The sequence below is a fragment of the Ochotona curzoniae genome, unplaced genomic scaffold (assembly GCF_017591425.1).
Source record: "Ochotona curzoniae isolate NIBS_2020 unplaced genomic scaffold, NIBS_Ocur_1.0 scaffold_3171, whole genome shotgun sequence".
NCBI lineage: Eukaryota > Metazoa > Chordata > Mammalia > Lagomorpha > Ochotonidae > Ochotona > Ochotona curzoniae.
Genome location: NW_024467104.1, coordinates 764,062 through 789,603, shown reverse-complemented (window position 1 = coordinate 789,603; position 25,542 = coordinate 764,062). Strand labels below are relative to the sequence as shown.

The 25,542-nt window shown below is 36.3% G+C and overlaps 2 protein-coding genes across 2 annotated transcripts; one reads left to right on the top strand and one right to left on the bottom strand.

Annotated features, from left to right (window-relative positions):
* Positions 1 to 4,544: 4,544 nt before the first annotated feature.
* On the bottom strand, positions 4,545 to 5,548 carry LOC121172246 (olfactory receptor 1086-like). Its single transcript, XM_041004100.1, has one exon. It carries the CDS (start codon positions 5,499 to 5,501, stop codon positions 4,545 to 4,547), a length of 957 nt encoding a protein of 318 aa, XP_040860034.1. The 5' UTR covers positions 5,502 to 5,548.
* Positions 5,549 to 15,143: 9,595 nt separating this feature from the next.
* Positions 15,144 to 16,097, top strand: LOC121172349 (olfactory receptor 1094-like). The gene has a single exon (XM_041004211.1). The coding sequence runs from the start codon at positions 15,144 to 15,146 to the stop codon at positions 16,095 to 16,097; it is 954 nt and encodes a 317-aa protein (XP_040860145.1).
* The last annotated feature ends 9,445 nt before the right edge of the window (positions 16,098 to 25,542 follow it).

The following is a 25,542-nucleotide window of genomic DNA, read 5'->3' as shown; positions in this document are numbered from 1 at the left end:
TTTCTAAACATGAAGTGCTCCTTCAATAAAAGTAGTTATCCTTACCCCAGAGGCCTCTTCTACCAACACATTCAAATTTCTAATTAGGGTCATCACTTTGGTGCTCACTGAATTGTTCAATTTACGTTTCCCAGGACAGCTTTCTCTGTGTCCAAAATATTTCACCTTCAGCCTTTGTCTGAGGCTGTGTATGCTCAGAGGTACAGCACATCTTGTTTCTAGTCTTCACTGGAATGCCAGGTAGCAGTGTTTGAAATCTTTCAACAATGATGCACATCCAGTTCTCACAGTTGAATGCGTCCCAAGAGGCCACTTGTCAGTCCTAGCCCTCACACGTTTTGTTTTGTGAGTAATCCTGTGCTCCATAATGTTGTTGGGTTCATTTGTGCAGCACTTGAGACAAACTACTTTAATAAACTTAACTAAGAATAAATGAGAATGTGAGATCCCAGGACTGGTATCAGAAGTCAACCTCCCCAGTTCCAACTCATTCATGACAGTTCTTCAAACACTTGCATCGCTTACAAATGTCGCCTTAACCTAATGTGCTAATGTCATAGGATGCATAGAATGTGATTTTATGTTATTGGTAAAAATCAATTGTTATTGTTTTTGGTTAGGACGCGAAGACTCATATGTAGTGCTGTGATAGCAAAGAGCAGTTAGGAAAATTAATTCCAGATTACCAAAATTCATATACCAGAGTTCATGGAAATTGTAAGAGCAGTGAGAACAGAGATCTCTTGGGCAAAGCAGATGTGACCACGCACAGAGATGGTGAGTGTGTAAGCATCCCTAAGCCACAACAGGTAAATAATTGCAAATCCTTAATATTTAGTTTGGGATAATACTAATAATGATATGAAGATATTTTGATTCCATTTTTAAAAAATCACAAAAAAACTGCACATTCTGAGCATTTTTTGTGTAGTGCACATGACATGAATTTTGTGACCTGAGACTATTTAGAATATATAAAACATGTAGATGTTTTAAACAACTGAGAAACGTTTCAGAAAAATTAAAAACAAAACAAAACACTTGCTTGTTCCCAGCTAAAGTAAAATTAAAAAAAAATAAAAACAAATCACTTTTTAAAAAGGTAAAAAAGAGCCCACAAGTTATATGACAAAGAAGTGACTGACTGAGTGAGACCAAGAAATAAACCATGAAAAAATCACACTAGTGCTGGTAACAGTAGGAAACAATAAACTCCCATGCCATGGAATAAGAAGAAGAATAATAAGAAATATTGTAAGAATAATAATAAGAAATAATAATAAAAAATACTTGTCTTCAAAGTCCAGTTTTTAGAGATATGCCAAGATAAATGAGACACAGATTTAAAAAAAAAAGAATGAGTAAACTCAGTGCCATGAATAGAGAAGATCTGGAGCCTGTTCTACTCTTGTGATGAGACAACTAATGACAATACCCGACAGTGACAGGAACGTCAAATAGAAAAAAAAATCTTAAAGAAAAGCTTGGAGACCGGAAATATGAGAAAGACCTTAAGGATGTCATGTTCATAGGAGTTTATTTTATGGTCATGAAAATAACAAAATTCATTACTATACTTTTGCCCTAAGGTTTTCACAACTGTGAGTATTTAAATAAAGTAAAAAATCCTTACTTCATATTCAGCGTTTTAAGCACTAGCATCAATTGTGCATCAATAAAATTTAATGAATACTATGTGCTGAATCATAAGCAATTAAAATAACTACTTAAAATCTACTTAGAAATGTCAAAGTATTTCACATGTGGTGCTAGGCTTGTTTTCGATGGAAATCAACACTCCGAAGCTGCCCATTCTGTTACATGTGAACCAAGCAACGTGAGCCTTCTTATTCTGCATCTTTGATGAAAGACACACCTAGATTTCCCACATCCACCTGTGCAATGTCAGTCATCCACTTTCTTTTGTATCACATTTGTTGAAATTATGTATTTCATGTTTTCATTTTGAACTTTTTTATTACGATGATATTTTAATACACTTACAGGATCAATAACAGTATTTTGACATGAAGGAAAGTTCTGAAATCCTACAGTGAAGAAAGCAGATTTTGCACAGGGTCCTCACAATGGCCACCCTCTGCTACACGTGAGCACTGGCGGTGCTTCAGTTAGGTCGTCCTCCAGGAAAGCACTTGCGGTTTAGCTGCCAGCAGTGCAGAGAGCTGGACGTCAGCACGTGCTAGCACAGTTACCATTGCTATTCGCTCTTTCGCTTTTCTTTTTTTCCATTTTCTTTTTTTCAGTATGCAAAGCAGGGTTTATAAGAGAGTGTGAGTCTCCTGCCAAAGTGACAGGAGGGGGCACATAGGAGGGAAAGAACGAAGGAAACCTAAGAGAGAATGATTCTTCAGTCTTTTTTATGATTATTATGATGATATTTCTCTTGATATTTTCATGGCACATTAGTTTTTGATTTTCCCATAAGACATTTTGCAAGTACACTATGTGTCATCCCTTCAATGCAGCGGTGGCATCATGGCTTGCTTGTGAACCTGGAACCTGCATTCCTCTTTATTTCATCTTCAAAATCCAATACTAGTAGCAAGCATTATGTTTCAAACTCTTATCACATAGTTTCTTATAACAAAAGTCAAGGTTTGATACACAATGGTGGATTGCTGAACTATTAAATATTTGTAATAAATAAATATTAAAGAAAAATAAATATTTGGAATATGTGATAGATTGCGATGAGGATGCTTTTTGATGACCCCTTCCCTGAGTGTCCTTCAACCTCCCCTTGGTCATGCTCATTTTGATGATATGGTTGAAGTAATTCACCCAGAAATCATTCCTGGGTTGATGGAATTATCATCATGCACATTCATCATGATATTTTCCTTACATGGATTGTATTTAAAAACATTATATTGGTGTTTTTTATTCCTTAGGTTTGTTTATAACATCTTTTTCAACTAACATTAACCAATATGCACTTGCACAGACAGTTTAATTTAGATATTTCGTTTAGATCAATTCACTAACTCAATCCATGTTGGTCATCATCACTTAAGAATAATTATGCAGTTACTTTTTAAACTACGCACATTCTTATCATTACACAACTATCCATCTCCAGATTTACTCATATGCAGAATGAGTCATTTTTCTTCAAAAAATCATCTTAAATGAGATTGTTTTATATCAATTTTTTTCTTTAATATATGGATGAGTTGGCTAGTAGTGAAATTTACCCGTTTGAGGCTAAAATATGCAACACGATGTGCAGAAGCAAGCCGACCTTTTCTTTGCTTTTCAGTGCTCTATTTTCACAACAAATGAATCGTTTGAGGCCAGGTGCAATGGCTCATTAGCTGAATCTCCCTCTTGCTGCACTGCAGTCCCACATGGGCGCTGGTTCCTGTCCCCGCTGCTCCACTTCCCATCCAGCTCCCTGCTTGTGGTCTGGGAACGCAGTGAAGATGACCCAAAGCCCTAGGACCCTGACATGTGGAGAAGACCCACAAGAAGTTCGCGGCTCCTGGCTTCAGTCCTGAGTTCAGCTCCGACTGTTGTGACCACTTGGTGAGTTAACAGATGGAAGATCTGTATCTATATATCTCGTTCTCTCTATAAATCTGCCTTTACTCTTTCATTTCTAACTTTGAATGGTTGTCCCCTTGTGATGCTCATTGCTACCATGGCTGAGGGTTTTTTTTTGTTGTTGTTCATCTTTTTAGGAAACAGGTCTTTCTTGCTTCATTTGCAGTTTTTGGTATAAAAATCTAATTATTCTTCCTGTAGATTTTATATTCTCATACTTCCTAGTCATTTGTATCCTTTTCCATAAATCCTTGTCATTCATTAATTAATCATCAGTAAGAGATGTTTGATTGCTTGTAAGCACCTGAGGTTGTAAATGTCTCTTTCAACACAATTTTTGCTACATCTCATGGGGTAATGAGATTCTTATTTTTATTGTCATTTCTTCAGGCCCACTTGAGTCATGCAGAAGCCTCAGTTTCTGCGAGTGTTTCTATTTTCATTTGCATTACTCTAGCAATGCATTGGAAATTCTGTAGCATGTTGTTTAACTTCATCTTGAGGAAAATTTTCCTTTTTTCTCCCCATTGTGGACTGTGTTTTCTTGGTTTCTTATTTAAAGGGATTTATATAGCAGAAGTATAGTTGGGACTGACATGTCCAGATGTGGAGATATAGTGCAGTATGTCTCTCTGCATACAGACCCAAAGAGCTGGCATTCAAATAGACAGTGCTCTGGGATACTTTTATTACAAGCAACAGATTAACCTGAAGAACCATCTCAGTTCTATATATACATGTTGTATATGTGTGTGTATGCACGCATGTGCATGAGCTCAGGCATACACATGTGCAAAAACCTGGGAGAAAACAGGTGAAAAACACACTTTCTACATATTTTAAAAATGAATATATAGCATGTTGACTTTGATTTTTATTTTAGATGTTATATACAGACAGATAAAAAGTAATTGCAAAAAATGTGTTTTCATTATGGCTTTTGATACAGGATCATTGAATCAGTCTTAATTTTTTCCAGTTTAATATTTAATATTGAAAATGCTCTTTAAAGTGTGCTGGTTTTTCTTAAGTGCTCTTTTCATTGCCTCTTTCACATCTATATTTCTCAAACTATAGACGATGGGATTCAGCATGGGAATCACAATGGTGTAAAACACTGACACTATCATGTCGTGTTCCAAAGCGTAGTTGGAACTTGGTCTTACATACATGAAAAGGAGTGTCCCGTGGAAAATGGACACTCCAGTTAGATGAGAGCCACAGGTAGAAAAGACTTTTTTCCTTCCCTCAGCTGAGTTCATTCTTAGGATGGCCAACAAAATGAAACCGTAGGAGATCAGGACAATCAAGATAGTCACTATTTCAACAAAGCCTACAAAGTAGAACAGCAGAAGCTGATTTTTGTGGGTGTCAGAACACGATATTGCAAGAAGGGGAGGGATATCACAGAAAAAATGCTCAATTTCATTGGAGCCACAAAAGGTCAGGGTAAAAGTGGGCACTGAGTGAACAATAGCATGCAAAATGCCACCAACAAAGCAGGAAACAATGAGAGGCACATAGACCCTGGGTGACATGCTCACCGAGTACAGCAGTGGGTTGTAGATGGCTGCATAGCGATCGTAGGCCATGGCAGCCAGGAGGAAGCATTCTGTGGTTCCAAAAGTAACAGCAAGAAATGCCTGTGTTGCACAGCAAAGGAATGAAATTACTTTATTGTCGGACATAAAATCTACTAACATGTTCGGTGTAACGACTGAGGAGAAGCAGGCATCTACCAAAGACAGCACACTCAGGAAATAGTACATGGGGTTGTGCAGTAGTGACTCTCCAATGACCAATGCAATTAGCCCCAAATTTCCCATGAGAGTGAAGAGGTAGATTGCCAGAAACAAGAAAAAGAAAACAATCTGCATTTCAAGATCATCTGTGAAGCCCTTCAGTACAAACATGGTAACTTCATTTGCATTACTCATGTTGATATCTCATAGAATTAACTTGAAGGTATTCAATACATGCAGTTCATACTACCATGGAAAGAAGAAACAAAAAAGGGACCCAATGGAATGTCTTCATGTGCAGTTCTTGGCAATGCACACTGTTGCAGCAGTAACTCAGGTGACGACTAGACGGTCATGTGAAGGATACTGCTACTTCCTGCAGAATCAAAGTGAGGACATGGATGTTCCTTCACTGCTTGAGCTCACGCCACTCTCCACACCATCCTGTCAACCCGTAACTGCATCACTGTTTTCTACTTGTCTGTGTTTTTATTAAATCATTAACATATTGGGCACAGCACAACAGTTCAATTGGCTAATCTCCTTGAAAAGTGTCAGGATCCCATAAGGGTGGCAGCTCATAACGTGCTGCTTCATTTCCATCTAGTTCCCTGCTTGTGGACATGGAATGCAGTGGAGGATGGCTCGAAGCCTTGGGACCCCTGCCTCTTTTTAACAGACCCTTAAGGAGTTACCAGCTCCTGATTTCAGACTGGCTCATCTAAGGCCGTTGTGGCCACTGAGGAGTGAACAGTGATATAAGGACTCATCATAGTGAACATTTGCTACGGGAATGGGTTTTTGTTCACATTGCTTGTTTCTTTGCAGCTAATAAGTACATGTGGCATGCATGATGCAGTGCCATTTCCATCACAGATTGTGAATTCATTCTGCCTTTCTACTCCTCCCTATTAGAAACACTCTCATTTTGTTCTCTTAATAACATTTCCTCGGGCCCAATGTGATAGCCTCGTGGCTAAAGTCCTAGCCTTGCACACAGGATCCCATATGGGCATGAGTTCTAATCCCAGTGGTCCCACTTCCCATCCATTTCCCTCTTGTGGCCTGGCAAAGGAATTGAGGATGGCTCAAAGCCTTGGGACCCTGCACCTATGTGGGAGACGTGGACAAAGTTATTGGCTCCTGGCTTTGGATTGGCTCAGCTCCAGCCATTGTGGCCACTGGGGAGTGAATCTTAGGAAGGATGATCTTCCTCTCTCTCTCCTCTTCTCTGTATATCTGACTCTCCAATAAAGATAAATACATCCTTTTTTTTTAAGTTGCCTTACTGCACACTCTTTTGAGAAATGGGGAAAAATGCAAGACAAGGATTCTTTGACTGTTAGGATGAATGTATACTTCTGAGGCTACAGAACATGGAAAGAATGATAATAATATGAAGTGATTTCTAGACTACATAGCTAGCAAACACATGTACTTGATTATTGAGACTTTTTTTCACAATGTTTAAAGACATAATTGGTGCTGTTTACTAAATTTGAATGTATTTTGGGCTTCTATTTGAAAATTCTCTATATTTCATACTTATGACACATTTAATTTCTGCCTTTGGAAGAATGAAAGCATAATCTATATTTTATGTGGAAGACTTTTGTTTGCATATATAAACTTGTTTTTCATTGTATCTTTTAGGCTACTCTGCTTGTTAACACTTAGGGGAACTTTAATTCAATCAGATTTATGCAATCCATTCATCTGTGCCACAGGCAGTAATAATGGTTCTAATTACACCTTGTTGCTAGCGTATTTAGTACAGAACATCTTTGACTCTAATTTTTAAGTCTTAAAAATATTTTCAAAAGGTTTTTCAGATTACCTTACCTGTAGAACAGCAGGTGCAGATTTGTTTGCAATATGTAGAAGCTTCATTTACATTATTTATAAATACTGTCTCAGCTGTTGATGATGCCCACAGGAGATGATCCAAGGGGAATATAATCCAATTGTTTAATGATCATATTAGCAACAGGATGATTTGTTTCATGCTATATGTCAATGGCTCTGGAAACGTTTCTGACTGACATTTATAAAATGATTACAGTTCTTTTGATGTGTTGATTTCAATTTTTTTTTATATTGACACTGGATATGGTATCTGAAAGTGATATATAATCTTGCAGTTTAGATGTGCAGTTACAATTTACATTAACTGAGGATGAATGTGCTCATATTATCAGAATAAGGCATTCTAGATTGCCATGTATCAAGACATGTAGTTAAATTAATTACTGCAAGGCCATCATGTTTCTGGTTGTGCCTAGCAAATGAATTTACAGTCATCCAGGTAGACCTCTTTTTCTCGGTTCAGATGATCCACTGATTTCAAAGTGATTCTCCAACTATTGTTGAAGATAGAAAATGTTGGTGATATTTATTTCCCACTTGTTTGTCATGCCTTTAATATTTTAAAAGTTGTTTCTGTATTTTGGTACCATTTCAATTCTTAATTCACTGTATCAAATTTACTTTTCACTATCATGACTAATTATGAATTGCATGATTGCATTTTTAAAACTACACTTTTTTTTTAAGGGGTTTGACATGATATAAAAAGGCTGATTTTCCACTGTAGCACTGGCATCCCAAATTTGCACTGGTTTCTGCCTTGGCTGCTCTGCCTCAGATCCAATCCCTGGTTTGGATTGGGAAAACAGTGAATGACAGATCTAATCGTAGGAGTCCTGCACCCTCATGGGATACTCGAGGAAGCTGTTTCTTGTTCATGTCTTCGGATCAGTTCTGCTCTATTGTATCCATTTGGGGAGTGAACCAGTAGACAAAATATCATTCTCTCCCTCTCTCTTTCTCTCCTTCAAATAAAAATAAACAGTTAAAAATAAATAAAATAAAAATTGTTCATGAGTAATTTTATCAAACTCAGAATGAAGATTGTTAAGGGTCAATATACCCAATCACTTCAGCGTCTGGTGGGATAATCAGCAACCCTCCAGATAAATCATTACGAGGTAAAGGGGAGTTCAACAAACTAGTACCATCTGCTATCCAGGATTTTTCAAAACCCCAGAGAAATGAAATGGCATGTAAATGAGAATGAATTTTAGCAAAATGAAGCTGGGAAAAGAAAAAAATATATACATACATATATATATTGAGAATGTCAGGACGAATAGGTGACCAAAGTTTCAATAAGAAATTGGAGTTACCAAAAAACAAACAAAGCAAAACAAAACAAAAATCAAAGAAGAAGCATGTTTCAGAGCACATCATTAGAACATCACACAACGATCCATTTAGATCTCATTTTTGTGTAACGTGAATGGTGGGCATTTAGTTTCTGACTTCTGCCAGCTGCATTCCAACCATCTGAACAGCTTTTGTTGAAGAGACCAGGTTTTTTTACTGGATTATTTTCAGTTTTTCAAGAAGCTGAGTGCATCAGTGGACAAGGGAACTATTCACAAGCAGGAACACCTGTGTAAATGTCTTCTCTCTGATTTGTTTATTTGTCTATTTTTGTTTAGTTTTTCTAAGAATAATTATTCTAAGACTTGCTAGATCACATAAGATAAGAATTAATGAAAGTCTTTGTGTGATATCTGGGTTCTTTTGGAATATAAAAGTCTTTTTATTCTCAACTAAAGTGCACCATCCTGAATAATAAAATCATTTCTCCGTTAAGCTTTTTCTTGTTGTCTGTTCCATTAATCCTGACAAGTTCTCTTGTTCAAGAATAGTTGGCTGAACATGTGTCGGCTCCCTTCTGGGGTTTCTATTCTGCTCCAGTGATCTTATTCTCTGTTTCTGTACCAGTACCCAGAACGTTTTGATGACCACTGCCATATGGTATGTCTTGAGGTCTCGAGGTGTGATTTCTCCTTTTTGGCTTTTATTCTTCAAGATAGCTTTGGTATTCATAGTCTTGTGTTCCAGATGCAATTGTGTATCATCATTTCTTTTTTTTTAAATTTTTTAGGAAAAATATTCCTGGGACTTTGATTGAAATCACACTGAATCTATGTATTACTTTCAGTGATTTGGGCATTTTGATTATCTACTAATATATAAACAGGATAAGCTTTTCCATTTTGAATGTCTTCATCTATTTGTTTTATTTTTAATGTTTTCTAATTTTCATCATGGAGGTGTTCCACATCTTTGGAAGGGTTTGTTCCAGGCATTTAAGATTCATCTCTGCTAGTACCTAAAGTTTTATTTAAGTTATGCTTACTTAGTTGATCAGAGTGGAAGTATCGATGGCCAGGGAAAGGTGGGTGTGATCATTGTTTTCAAGTTTTCCATTTCTCTTCCTGTATCAGGGGAGGGGAGAGTCCTGGGGAGAAACCATTCCTGCATGCCTGAGGTAAGTCCCACTGGTCCAGGTGCCTGATCTGTCGGATATATTTCTGGACTCTGTTGGTTAGGATTTTGTGGACGATGACAGCATCTATGTTCATCAGGGATATTGGTCTGTAGTTTTCTTTCTCTGTTGTCTCTATATTGCTTTGGTGTTAAGGCAATATTACCTTCATAAAAAGATTCCGGAAGCTTTGTCTGCCTTTGCAGGTAATTGTTTGAAGGCAATTGCCTCTACTGTTTTGAATAGTTTTTGGAGGATTGGGGCAAGTTCTTTCAGTCTTGGTCGGATTTAGCAATGAAGTTGTCCAGTCCTGGGCATTTATTTCTTGGGAGGGATTTAATTGTTGATTAGATTTATTTAAAGGTCTATTTAGATTTTTTATAGCTTCATGATTCAATCGGTCAGTGAAGTTGATGGCATACAATTGCTTGTAACAGGACCTGATAACCTCCGCGTGTCTCAGGTATCATTGTTACATTCCTTTTTTCATCTCTGATTTAATTTACGTCTTCCTACTCATTTTTTGACTTCTTAGGCTAGTGAGGAATTTATTTGGTTGATTTTCTCAAAGAACTCCTTTCTGGATCATTAATCATAAATTTGCACTCAGAAACCAACAAACTATCACAGAAAACAAAGGAAGTACTGCAGAACCAAGGCATCTTAGAAAAGTATCAAAACCACAGGCAGTTAGAACCAAAATAACAAACAGGACTACATTAAACTAAGTAGTTTCTGTACAGAAACGGAAGCAACAAACAAAGCAAGGAAGAAAACAGCAGGAAGGGAGAAGATTTTTACAAACTACACAAAAGATAGGGGACAGTATCCAAGATTTGCAAGTAGCTTCAGAAGCTCAACAAGAGAAGAAGAAATGTGTGAGTAAAATGAGCGGCCATTTTCCCGAAGAACAAATTCAAATACTTAATAGTCATGCGGGGGAAAAAATCAGGCTTTCTAGCTATTAAAGAAATCCAAATAAAAGCCACATTGAAGTTCCAGCAAATTCCAGTGAGATCAGCCTACATTCAGAAATCCACTAGCAAACCCTGCTGGCATGGATGTGGGCGAAAAGATACCCTACTCCATCATTGGTGGGAATGAGAGCTAGTGCAGCCACTATGGAAGTCAGCATGGAGTGCTAAGATAGCTGAAAATGGATATAGGTAGGGCATGAAAAGTAACTTAAGAAAAGCCCAGATGACAAACCAATTACTGGAAAGAAAGTAAAAATTAATAAACTGAGCCACTTTATAAAATGTAAGAGTAGGAACTTGACACACACATTATAACTTGGAAGTACAAAGGGGTCAAAAATAAAGTCAAATTGAATTAAACTGAGGATTGAAAAGAGAGACTACGTACAGGGAAGTATTCTGCTGCTTCCATCAAAATGACCACAATGGACTGGTGGCTGAGGTCAGCTGCTTCAGCTCATGGGGCTCTTGATCATGGGAGTTTGGGATTCAAGGATTCCAGGTCAGCATTTGCTGCTTTTCCAGACACATCATTGGGCTCAAAATGGGAAATGGATTAGCTGACACAAAAATCAGCATCCATATATGCTGCCGTCACCATGGGTGGCTGCTTAACCCACAATGGAGCATGTCTGCCCCTGCTGCAACTCTCTGCATTGTTTTAGCTCCAGTGTCCTTTGTCCCTGCTCTGGGTCTTGACTTGCATTTTTCAGATAACTTGCAAATGAAAATTGTCTCACACGTTTGTTTGTCATTTTTCTTTCGTGGGTATTTCATACAGGCCTTGACATGTCTCTTAATTGAGCAGTCTATTATTTTTTAATGACTGATTTCAACAACTCTTTCTATGGTTAGAATAATATTGTTTTAGTGATGCACATGATTTACACACATTTCATTCCATTCGTGATTTGCTGCGTATTCTTTAGCATTAATCCACCTTTTCCCACAATGTTTTGAGGAATTTATTGCATCTGTAGTAATGGGGCATATCTATGGATGAGCATATAAAACACTCAAGACAAAGACCCAGACCCTCTTACAATAAAAAGGCTGACATTTAACTCAGATTTCTGGTGTTCTAATGCTTTATGCTGCCGAATGCTAGGTTTTCCTATTATTTTGTACATGGTTTGTTGATTTTGAGAACATTTAACAACTTCATTTTTAAAGAAGAGGGAAGTGAATTTCACTGTGAAAACGACTGATAGACATGTAGATAATTTGTATCCATGTTTCAATTATATATTCTGCCATTAGATTTCTGGTCCAATGCATATTTTTCTTTTGCACTGAGGGCACATTTGTATCAGAGGACAGCATGTATTCATCCCATTACTTTTTTTCCCCTTTTTCTAGAAAGGCAAAAATCCTGTCTGCTGAAGGAATCTTTTATTATTATTATTATTATTATTATTATTATTAATTACTGGGATTCCCCCCATCCCTCCCCAAACCCTAGATATTTTGTTTGTTTCTTTGTTTCTTTTGTGGAGTCTCTGGAGCGATCCTGATGGTCATTGCCAGAGAGGGTGTGGACCCAAATTTGGAACCAAGCAAGGACCACAGAAAGCTCCCCTCCCTAGTCCCGAAGGAAGTTTAATGTTCTTCTCTTTCTGTTTTTTTATTGTGCAATTCATTACTACATATTATTCACATCTTTCTTATGGGACTAAAGCAAAATCATCTCCATGTGTCTCTGTCCCAGAGGATAGTGTGCTTTCCCTAAGGCACGTCAGTGGATGCAACAGCAGCTCAAAACCCTGATATAAGAATTAATGTGCATGCTAACCAGAGTGCCCTGAGTAAGCAGTTTACTTCCAAAGGTAAGTCATAGGGCCTTTACTGCAAAATATTGTCAGTCTAGAATACTGATTTTACCAGCGATAGATATGATCTTATGTTTAGAGTTAAGAGAGGACTTCTCTTTACTTGAAACTGTATTGCAAAAAGGCTCACCCCAGGGTATACAACAAGAAAAAATGGGAGAATTCCTCTCATATTTCTGGGTATAATTGTAATTCAGAAAAGTATCTAAATTGAGAATGCTTAACTCTCAGCAAGATAATACTTACATGGAATTTAGAGATTTTAGTTTTTCTACCATGAGGATATAAATAGATTATTATTTAGGATTTTTTGGTTTTATCTTTAGTTAGGATTTATTATATAGGACAATTATTCTGTTAGTGCATTCATTTCATGGTCTACCTAGGATGGATTCACGTATGTGAGATGTTATTTTTCTGTTGTTTCAAGGGAATTAATTAGAGAATTGTGATGGTATGTCATAACAAGTCAATATGCTCTGGTGAAATTATTTTAGTGTGTGAGGTCAAAAAACTCCGGGCTTGAATTCTCATCATTGAGCACTTTGCAGTGATATTTTGCTCATGAATTGGACAGTGTTGCAGGTGTCTGGGGAGTTAACAAGTGGATGAAAGATCTCCCCACCTGTATCTCTCACCCCATTTCTTTTCTAAACTTAGCTTTTAAGAGACATGAACCTTCAGCACAACTGTTTCTCGCACACACACACACACACACACACACACACACATATATTTTATTTTTATTTGAAAGATGTTGAGTGAGAGACAGAGAGGCAGAGAGAAAGAGGCAGGGGGACAGAGGTTTATTCTGGGAATGGTTGTAAATGCAAGTTAAGTCTAGGTCAGGCCAAAGCTGAGAGCTGGGAGACTCCATTTTGTCTCTCTAATTGTGTAGCAGATACCATACCAACTTTTGCATGTCTAGGAAATTTGGCAGCAATATAGACTGAAGGAAGAGTCCCAGAACTCAACTTGGCACTCTGAAACGTTATTGCAGCATCACAAGTGGTGGCTTAACCTGCTTCTCACAATATTCACTGTGAATGATGAAATTTAAAGTACAAATTTATTTTAATGCAAAAGCAATTTTGAAATACCTTCATAGATTTTTCACAATGTATCTTTTATGTATCTGAAATTTTCCATAATTTTCACATCGAACTAAATGCATACATTCAATTCAATCATTCTATTTAACTTTGCAAAACATTATTCCTTGGCGAATTTAACATTTAATGCTACAAGAACTCAAACTAACCTAGATACTATCAGAACATATCTGTCATGAAGGATGCAGAATAGCCAATTTGCAGAGAGTTTAAAAGTTAACTTCATTTTTGTTTACTCTCAGGAGTCTCTTAGAGTAGGGGAGCCTGTGGTTGTTAGATTATAACCTCAGACATATGAAGTTCTATATTCTGGATATTACTAAAATGTTGTACACAAGTCTATCACCTATCTTGGAAGGTACAGTCATGTGGTTTTCTTCTAAGAATTGTTTTAAGATGATTGTTTTTCATTCTTGACATATTAAACCTTCAGTGTAACAAAAAATGTGTGTTTATGTAAAATATAAAGTATTTCAGGTCACTAAATTCAGCTCATCTCTACACACAGTACTTTCATCATCCATGATAGAATGTTGCCATAAAATATTATAGTGTCACTATCTGTCTTTCAATATTAGTGTTTTTCCATAAAAGATACAGATAACATTTACACAGTTTTTATTATTGCACATTGGTAGCAATGATCAGACAGTTGTCATATTTGAGTAAAAATTTCTCTGAAGTATTTAGTTAGTTAGGCTAATCTTTATTGTATCCTAGTTTTAGAAAAATCTGAAATAGCTTTGACAAGAGAAGGGTTATAATTTATTTTGTATAAATAGGTCTCAAAAATACATGAAGAGCATTGCATGCAGAACAAAAGCATGTAGTGAGACATCTGACTCTAGTATGAAGTCAATATGTGAAAAATACATAAGACAAATAGAAGTTAAAAACAGATAACCTGGTGAGGAAGAAACACAGTCAAGGCTAAGCTGTTTTGGTCTGCAAGCAACATATATTTCCGTTGAGAGTAATAGCTGCTATTCTGTTCCTCTCATGTAGTGATGAAATTCGATAATGGCCTTTGAAATGGCTTGGCCTTAAAATACTCCCCAACTGATAATTTGAAAATTAAAGGCAAATTACCTCATTTCTACTCATCTGAAAAGATTTAAATATTAAATAATATACACTATGTACACTCTGTGTTTCATTTTTAGTTTTGATCCCATTTTAAGATCTAGGTGAATTCATCCTATTGTAACTCACAGAATAAACCAAGTGTTTCAATGGACTTTGTAGAAACCTAGAGTGAACCTTTACACAAGGCAAAGTGGAAATGGATTGGATTGATATCAATAGTTACATTAGATGCATTAAGTTGGAGATTATACATTTCAGATACATTCAGTTGACAAAGATTTTAAAGCACAATCTTACAGCCAACAAACGACTAAAAGATTTTCTTCAATTTATTGCAGCAAATGATGCATCCATTTGGATCCAACATGTTTATTTTCAATCATTTTACTGGCAAGAGATCCATATGTCCTCATGAAACAAAATATGAGTAAATAATTTCATGGGCTCTGTATTCAATGGTCAATGCCTTCAGGAATTGATAAATGGTAGCTAACATGGTATCAAATTTGGATTCCTTTAGGAATAACTGTAATAACATGACTGAAGTCTCCGTGTTTATATTAAAGGGCTTCACAGACGATTTTGATCTAGAGTGCCTCTTATTTTTTATATTTCTAGGAATTTATCTTTTTACTCTGTTGGGAAATTTAGGACTGGTTTTGTTGGTCATTGCAGATTCCCGGCTTCACATTCCCATGTACTATTTCCTGAGTGTTTTGTCATTCTTGGATGCCTGCTATTCTACAGTTGTCACTCCCAAAATGCTGGTCAATTTTTTGGCAGAAAATAAGTCCATTTCTTTCACTGCTTGTATGACACAGATTCTTCTCTTTGGTACATTTGGGACCACAGAAAGCTTTCTATTGGCTGCTATGGCTTATGATCGTTACGTTGCCATCTATAATCCACTGCTGTATTCAGTCAGTATGTCACCCAAGGTCTATGTCTCACTCATCATTGTGTCCTACATTGGTGGTGTTTTGCATGCCACTGTCCACACTGTGGCCACATTTAACCTGTCATTTTGTGGATCCAATGAAGTACGTCATGTATTCTGTGACATCCCACCACTGCTTGCCATTTCACGTTCTGATACTCACATAAACCAACTTCTGCTATTTTATTTGGTAGGCTCTATTGAAGTAGTTACTATGCTAATCATTCTAATCTCCTACGGTTTAATTCTGGTGGCCATTCTGAAGATGAATTCTGCTGAAGGGAGACAGAAAGTGTTCTCTACATGTGGTGCTCACCTAACTGGGGTATCCATTTATCATGGGACAGTCCTTTTCATGTATGTGAGACCAAATTCCAACTACAGCTTGGATCATGACATGATAGTATCAATATTTTACACCATTGTGATTCCTATGCTCAACCCCATTATCTATAGTTTGAGAAACAAAGATGTAAAAGTGGCAGTGAAAAAACTGCTCAAGAGAAATTGATTCTTATGTAAGCTACATTTGCAGGACAGTCTTCAGTTCTACTTTAGTGTTACCAGTTAAACAAGTGAAATCTATGTTTATCTATTTAAGCAGAACATATTTGTTAAAATTTCTAAACTACAAAGGAATCTAACATTTAGGTAAACAAAGGCAACAGCTTTGTGAACACTAGCTCATATTATAAAGATCAAATGCTTATTTTTTAATTATTTTACCATACATATATTTATAGTGAACTTCACAGTACAAATCTAGGAACATAGTTCAATTTGTACTCTCTGTATTCATTACCATATGTCAGAGAAGCAATTTTACCAAAAAGGATTTAGTTGCTTTAAAATTCACATTCAATGAATAAACAAATACATTTGAAAGGAAATGCTCAGTGGTGAGTAGTGTACATGCTGGTTTGTATAGTTACTGCATCCATCTTCTGTCACCACTCCAAACTCACAATTAGGTCATTTATTCTCAATCGCCCTCTTCTTTATAGAAAGGGTAAGTGAAATGATATACCTAGTGTGACCTACTTCCTCTTACTTAGGATAATGTCCCTAAAATTCACATGAATGTGGTTTTGGATCTTACTTAAACAGCTATTGCCTGGTGTACTCCTCAAGTTCCTGCAGTAGTCAAGGTTGGCCCGAAGCTGGGAACTCCAGCCATTCGTAACACTTGAGTGTCAAGGACTCAATCCAGATAATCAGCCTCCTGCTACTTAGCTTCTGTATTAGCAACAGACTGAGAGCATGAGCTGGATCTAAGACTAACCCAGACACTGCAATAGAGAAAGCCATCATCTTGATTAAAATCTTTATTCCTAGGCTTATATCTTTATTCCTATATTGACCCTTTCACAACTTTCATTAAGGAAAATGTCTAATAGATGCACTTACTATAATTTATGTATCATTTTTAATGGATACTCAAGTATATTCTGTCTTTTGGCTCTTGTAAATAATATTGCAGGTACATATACATGCTGCATGGTCTGTTTTAGTATCAATGACTGCATATCTATAAATGTAATTAAAGAAGATTATATAAATTATATGCAATGTTTTTGAAGAATCTCAAAACTGTTTCTCACAGTAACTAATTCATTGTATGTTTTTACATTCCTTCCAGCAGTTTAAAAGAACATAGATTGCTTAAGTTCTTGTCTAATTATTAAATGTTAGTAAGTGTGAAGGGATTTTCCACTTTATTGTTATTTGAGTTTCCCTAATTACTAATCATGCTGTGTAAATTGTCATGGTCTCACTGTTCATTTGCATAGTTTTGGATAAATATCCTTTGTCTACTTTTTAAAAATTTACTTTTGTTGGGAGGCAGATTTATAGAAAGAATGAGAGACAGAGATAACTTCCTTACACAGGTTTTATCCCCAATTTGCTGCAAATTGAGCTGTTACTGAATGGAACTGAAGCCAAGAGCAAGAAATTCCTCCCAGTTCACCATGCCGTTTGGGTGTCAAGGACTTCAGCCGTTTTCTACTGCTTAACCAGATCCTAAACAAAATTATGAGTTGGAAATGGAATGGCCAAGACTAGAACTGTCATGCAAATGCAATGTTGGTGCTAGCAGGTGAAGTGTTAACCTGTTTAAGCACCACTCTGATCGCACATCTTTTGTCTGTTTTAATGCATTATTTGCTCTTACATTGTTGAGCCATGTAACTTATATTATGTATAATCAATCTTTATGTAATGTAATATTCATAAATAAAGTGGTTTATCATCCTTTCACTTTCCTCATGATGTCCTTTCACAGACAGTTTAGCTTATTTTTTCTTCATTAAGTAGCAGAATATCTGTTACTGATAATATCCACAAAGAACTGAAGTCTATTTGGTTTACAGTCCTTCAGAATGGTAAATCCAAGATCAAGAAAGCACGTACAGTGAGAACCTTCTTCATAAATAATTACACATGGAGAAAGAACAAGGGAATGCTAGATACAGATCTCTGCAGACATAGGTGTAACTTCATCATACGGGTCTAATGCTCATGATGTTATCTAACCGAAGTAACTCCAAGGGCCCAAGGACACACATCCAAATATATCAACATATGATGTGGCTGATGAGGTTTCCAATTTACGTTTCTTGAGAGTTACATGGGGGAGAGAGAGAGAGAGAGATGTCCATCCACTCATTTACTTCCTAAATGGCCTCATGGCCTGAGGTGAGGTCAAACAGAAGCTAACAATCAGGAGCATCTTTTTGACCCACAACATGAGTGCAGGGCCCCAAGAAATTAATTTGTCCTTTGCTGCTTCTCCAAGCACTAGCAGGGAGCCGGATCAGATGTGGAGCAGCTGGAGCTTGAACCAGCACTCAGGTGGGATCCTAGCCCTTGAGGTAGTGGTTTAATACACTCTGCTACAGGGTCACCCCCAAGAGTAGAATTTAATTTAGTTTGGATGATCAGCTGTTAGAGAATATTTTCCCATATTTGATAGCACTAAAGTGTCCTTCTTTTATCAGACATTTTCTTATATATTATTTTTAAAAAGATATCTGGAAAGAAAGTAAAGGGGATGAAAAGTGTTTTCAAATTTACTGGTCTATGTAGTTTGGATAACATTTAAGTTATGTTTTGTTGTCTTTTTCAAGAGGAGTCTAGAATCTCTTGGAAAAAAAAAAGTGAAAAAAACCACCAAGACATGTATGTACCTTAGTGTCAACAACAAAAAAAAAGTCAACAATCAGAACAGAGGAAAATATATGTGAGCTATTCATCTCAAAAATAATTGATAGCAAAGTATGCAAGGAACTAAAAAATTCATTATCAAAACAAACAATCCAGTTTATTTAGTGGGCAATATATATGAATAAATATTTCAAAGGATGTAATACAAGTGGCCTTTAAACACATGAAAAATGCTCAGGATAACTATCCATAAGCAAAATATAACTTGAAAGTCTTAGGAAGTCTTGCATTGGGAGACAAAAATTTCTGCTGTTCCAGCATCCAATAAGGGCCCTGCATGGGGGACTGGACTGTAAACCAGGGAATGAGAAATCCTCTCTCTGTCTCTTTTTCTATCCCTCTTTCTTTTCCTCTCTTTCTTTCTCCCCTTTTTTTTTCTCGCCTTTCTGTCTCTCCCTCTCAATCTTTCTCTAGCTCTTACTCTCAAACCGTAACTAAATTTGACAGAAAATACATTTAACTGAATATTTTTATGCTATGTGTAATAAGCCAAGCACAGTGTCAATAGTTCCCTGTATTTTATAGACGTTAATGTATGGAGAAAGTATAAAAACTTCAAACATGGTTTATAAGATATTTAGGTATAAATTTTATTTCATTAATTATACCTCATAAATTGCAATAGAGTTTTCTTTCCCCTGTTATAAAAGAAAAAAAATGGAGAAATGAGAACAGTGAAGACAGTTGGAGTCTAAAAATGGTTTGGTCTTTATTTTGATATTGGGTATGAATATGCTAACAAACACAAATTTTGCTTGTTAGGAGCCACAGACTTACGGGCCTAGACTTGGTCTACCGACAGCTTGTTGCATTGCAAAGCCTGCCTTGGGCAAGCAGGGCCACAGCAAGCAGGGTTTTAGGCCAGAGCATCCTGTGTAGAGCAAGCAGAATAGAACCTCCACCCTTGTTCCTGTTCAGATTATTAGTTCCTCTCCTGTTTCAATGCAGATAATTATTTCCAGGAAAACTCTCCACTTCCCCTCCTCCCCTAGAGAAGAAGGTAAATGTATGAGGAGTAAAATAAAGAGCAAGAGGCACTCTTTTCTACCAACTACATGTGTCTGTGTGTTTCTTGGGCCAGATGCCTGGGGACTAGCAGTCAGGCATTCCCAGTCCACCCTCAGGTTTTGAGTGTCAGGTCCTGCAGGTTGGAACATTTGCTTATCTGTACATCTGTAAATGTCATTTGTTATGCAACAGACTTTTAAAAATGCAATGCATAGATGTGTTCAGAGATGAAAAAGAGCAAAAGCATTACAAGTATGAAAACCCTCTATGTATTCAACAGTGCAGACAGGAAAGTTAAGAAAATAAGGATTCTTTTCTTTTTATTTATACTTTAAATAAGATTATTTTGAGTATGCTTTGTAGTTTTAACCATTTACACCTTCTCTGACACCTGAGCTAAGAGTATGTGAAAAAAATCTAAGTTATTCCGAGTAATCATGGCATGCTTTAATTTCCACAAAAAGTTAATTTGAGAGAGTACTGTTATTGCTCTCATGGAAGACATCAAATATGTTAAAAATGTTCGTGTAATGGAAACACAGGGTGTATTCCTCTGTTTGTAGGACACGCATGTTGATGATAAAAAAATTAAAGCAAAAAAATGATGAGAAAGGATAAAAGTGAAAATCACAAATCCATATCAATTGCTAAGTCTATTAAATAAAATTGGTAGAAATATTTAACTCTTTCCTGGAAACAATGACAAAATGTTAAGTGATAGTTTGCAATTCAGGTACATACTCCATAACAAGGAAGCTTAAGGGCAAAGGTAAATGAAAAGAAGGCACTGTACAGACTACATAACTGTACATAATGAAATACAAATTGCCAAAAGAAAGTAACTGATAACCAAAGAGGCCCTCTTGGGTGGACAATACTATTCCTGCTTCAGAGTAGTTCACATAGGAAATAAAACAATAAGATTTTAGAATCTGAGTGACTCTCTAAGACAAAAGAAATAGAGAAACTGAGAGGAACATGGCATGAAAATACAAAAACTGGAACAAATCAGCCACAAATCAGGGAATGTCAAGAGCTGCCCCAACCCAAAGACGAGGTCACGCCTTAACAGTACTGTGATATTAGCAAGTGGTTTACAATTACGAGAGACCAATTTCTGTTGTTTTAAGCTATCAATTTAGTGAAAGTTGTTAGTGTAGACCCTGGAAAATAGCATCATGTATAGTTTTCCCATTAAAATTTTTATTTGAGTCATTTGGAAATGGACTCTCCATCTTTCAAAGACTACGTTAATAATAATATTCACATATAGAAATTTTGAATGTTTAAACTTTATGTATTTAATTATGAATTATATATAATATATATTTATATACTAATAATATATAATACATAATATGTTATGCATGATTAAATCATATATTAATTGAATCCATATCTCAACACAAAATTAAATATATATAATGTTTTTGTATAATATGATTATGTATGATATTTATGTATTATGTATCAAATAAATGTATATACTATTTATATAATATTTATGTATTTGTTATATATACGTATATTACTTTTTGTATTTGGGAAAAATTGATACTTCATTCTTTCGTCTGGAAAGAAAAATACCTGTGCTCTCACTTCCAGGCTGAATCATTGAGTCTTTTCTTGTGGCAATAATCCATGCCCGAGAATCTTCACAGACTCGTGTTTGTCTGAGGGAGGTTGTTACACGTCTCTGTTCTGAAACACTGGAGGACAAAGTTGTAGCCAAGGGGAACGCACTCCAGCACACTGCTGCCAGACTGTGTGTTACATCTAAGCACTGCATAGCACAGAGACGCTAAGAACAGGCTACCTAACAAATCCACTCAACGCATTCTCACTTGTTAACATGAGAAATTATGTAAATGCATATATAACACACACTATTTTTCAAAATAAGGAGAGAATTACAAAATTCCATAAAACATCGTGTACATGCAGGTTGGTTGTGGATGGTGCATATATTAAGGGTGTCCAAGACTGTACATACTGAAAGAGAATATTCCTCAAAGAACTCCTATTTGTCTAAATATTATGTATTCATAGATAGAATTTCAGAACACAGAAAATAATAGGGACAGCACAAGAAGTAATTCAATTTTTCAAGATTCATTTAATTTTTATTGAAAAGGCAGATTTATAGAGAAGACGAGATATATAGATACAGATCTTCCATCTGTTAACTCACCAAGTGGTCACAACAGTCAGAGCTGAACTCAGGACTGAAGCCAGGAGCCGCCAACTTCTTGTGGGTCTTCTCCACATGTCAGGGTCCTAGGGCTTTGGGTCATCTTCACTGCTTTCCCAGACCACAAGCAGGGAGCTGGATGGGAAGTGGAGCAGCGGGGACAGGAACCAGCGCCCATGTGGGACTGCAGTGCAGCAAGAGGGAGATTCAGCCACGGAGCCATTGCACCTGGCCTCAAACGATTCAATTTGTTGTGAAAATAGAGCACTGAAAAGCAAAGAAAAGGTCGGCTTGCTTCTGCATGTCTTGTTGCATATTTAGCCTCAAACAATTCAGTTTCACTATTGGCCAACTCATCCATATATTAAAGAAAAAAATTGATATAAAACAATCTCATTTAAGATGATTTTTTGAAGAAAAATGACTCATTCTGCATATGAGTAAATCTGGAGATGGATGGTTGTATGATGATAAGAATGTGCATAGTTTAAAAAGTAACTGCATAATTATTCTTAAGTGATGATGACCAACATGGATTGAGTTAGTGAATTGATCTAAATGAATTATCTAAATTAAACTGTCTGTGCAAGTGCATATTGGTTAATGTTAGTTGAAAAAGATGTTATAAACAAACCTAAGGAATAAAAAACACCAACATAATGTTTTTGAAATACAATCAATGTAAAGAAAATATCATGATGAATGTGCATGATGATAATTCCCTCAACCCAGGAATGATTTCTGGGTGAATTACTTCAACCATATCATCAAAATGAGCATGACCAAGGGGAGGTTGAAGGACACTCAGGGAAGGGGTCATCAAAAAGCATCCTCATCGCAATCTATCACGTATTCCAAATATTTCTTTTTTCTTTAATATTTATTCATTTGTAACAAATATTTAATAGTTCAGCAATCCACCATTGTGTATCAAACCTTGACTTTTGTTATAAGAAACTATGTGATAAAAGTTTGAACTGTAATGCCTGATAGCAGTATTGGATTTTGAAGATGAAATAAAGAGGAATGCAGGTTCCAGGTTCACAAACAAGCCATGATGCCACCGCTGCATTAAAGGGATGACACATAGTGTACTTGCAAAATGTCTTATGGGAAAATGAAAAACTAATGTGCCATGAAAATATCAAGAGAAATATCATCATCATCATAATAATATAAAGACTGAAGAATCATTCTCTCTTAGGTTTCCTTTGTTCTTTCCCTCCTATGTGCCCCTTCCTGTCACTTTCGCAGGAGACTCACACTCTCTTATAAACCCTGCTTTGCATACTGAAAGAAAGAAAATGAAAAAAAAAAAAAAGCTAAAGAGCGAATAGCAATGGTAACTGTGCTAGCACGTGCTGATCTCCAGCTCTCTGCACTGCTGGCAGCTAAACCGCAAGTGCTTTCCTGGAGGACGACCTAACTGAAGCACCGCCAGAGCTCACGTGTAGCAGAGGGTGGCCATTGTGAGGACCCTGTGCAAAATCTGCTTTCTTCACTGTAGGATTTCAGAACTTTCCTTCATGTCAAAATACTGTTATTGATCCTATAAGTGTATTAAAATGTTATCCTAATAAAAAAGTTCAAAATGAAAACATGAAATACATAATTTCAACAAATGTGATACAAAAGAAAGTGGATGACTGACATTGCACAGGTGCATGTGGGAAATCTAGGTGTGTCTTTTATCAAAGATGCAGAATAAGAAGGCTCACATTGCTTGGTTCACATGTAACAGAATGGGCAGCTTCGGAGTGTTGATTTCCATCGAAAACAATCCTAGCACCACATGTGAAATACTTTGACATTTCTAAGTGGATTCTAACTAGTTATTTTAATATGTTTATGATTCAGCACATAGTATTCATTAAATTTTATTGATGCACAATTGATGCTAGTGCTTAAAAGGCTGAATATGAAGTAAGGATTTTTTACTTTATTTAAATACTCATGGTTGTGAAAACCTTAGGGCAAAAATATACTAATGAATTTTGTTATTTTCATGTCCACAAAATAAACTCCTATGAACATGACATCCTTAAGGTCTTTCTCATATTTCCGGTCTCTAAGCTTTTCTTTAAGATTTTTTTTTCTATTTGACGTTCCTGGCACTGCCGGGTATTGTCATTAGTTGTCTCATCACAAGAGTAGAACAGGCTCCAGATCTTCTCTATTCATGGCACTGAGTTTACTGATTCTTTTTTTTTAAATCTGTGTCTCACTTATCTTGGCTTATCTCTAAAAATTGGACTTTGAAGACAAGTATTTTTATTATTATTTCTTATTATTATTCTTACAATATTTCTTATTATTCTTCTTCTTATTCCATGGCATGGGAGTTTATTGTTCCCTGCTGTTACAAGCACTAGTGTGATTTTTTCATGGTTTATTTCTTGGTCTCACTCAGTCAGTCACTTCTTTGTCATATAACTTGTGGGCTCTTTTTTACCTTTTTAAAAAGTGATTTGTTTTTATTTTTTTTTATTTTACTTTAGCTGGGAACAAGCAAGTGTTTTGTTTTGTTTTTAATTTTTCTGAAACATTTCTCAGTTGTTTAAAACATCTACATGTTTTATGTATTCTAAATAGTCTCAGGTCACAAAATTCATGTCATGTGCACTACACAAAAAATGCTCAGTATGTGCAGCTTTTTGTGATTTTTAAAAATGGAATCAAAATATCTTCATATCATTATTAGTATTATCCCAAACTGAATATTAAGGATTTGCAATTCTTCTCTATTCCCTGTATCTTGGATGTGCACCTGTTGTGGCTTAGGGATGCTTACACACTCACCATCTCTGTGCGTGGTCACATCTGCTTTGCCCAAGAGATCTCTGTTCTCACTGTTCTCACAATTTCCATGAACTCTGGTATATGAATTTTGGTAATCTGGGATTAATTTTCCTAACTGCTCTTTGTTATCACAGCACTACATATGAGTCTTCAGGTCCTAACCAAAAACAATAACAATTGATTTTTACCAATAACATAAAATCACATTCTATGCATCCTATGACATTAGCACGTTAGGTCAAGGCGACATTTGTAAGTGATGCAAGTGTTTAAAGAACTGTCATGAATAATTGGAACTGGGGAGGTTGACTTCTGATACCAGTCCTGGGATCTCACATTCTCATTTATTCTTAGTTAAGTTTATTGAAGTAGTTTGTCTCAACTGCTGCACAAATGAACGCAATGATATTACAGAGCACAGAATTATTCACATAACGAAACGTGTGAGGGCTAAGACTGACAGGAGGCCTCTTGGGATGCATTCAACTGTGAGAACTGGAGGTGCATCATTGTTGAAAGATTTCACACACTGCTACCTGGCATTCCAGTGAAGACTAGAAACAAGATGTGCTGTACCTCTGAGCATACACAGCCTCATACAAAGGCTGAAGGTGAAATATTTTGGACACAGAGAAAGCTGTCCCGGGAAACGTAAATTGAACAATTCAGTGAGCACCAAAGAGATGACCCTAATTAGAAATTTGAATGTGTTGGTAGAAGAGGCCTCTGGGGT

Bases quoted from the DNA above. Each gene is read 5' to 3' on its own strand.
- LOC121172246 (XM_041004100.1), bottom strand. From the start codon at position 5,501: ATGAGTAATGCAAATGAAGTTACCATGTTTGTACTGAAGGGCTTCACA.
- LOC121172349 (XM_041004211.1), top strand. From the start codon at position 15,144: ATGGTATCAAATTTGGATTCCTTTAGGAATAACTGTAATAACATGACT.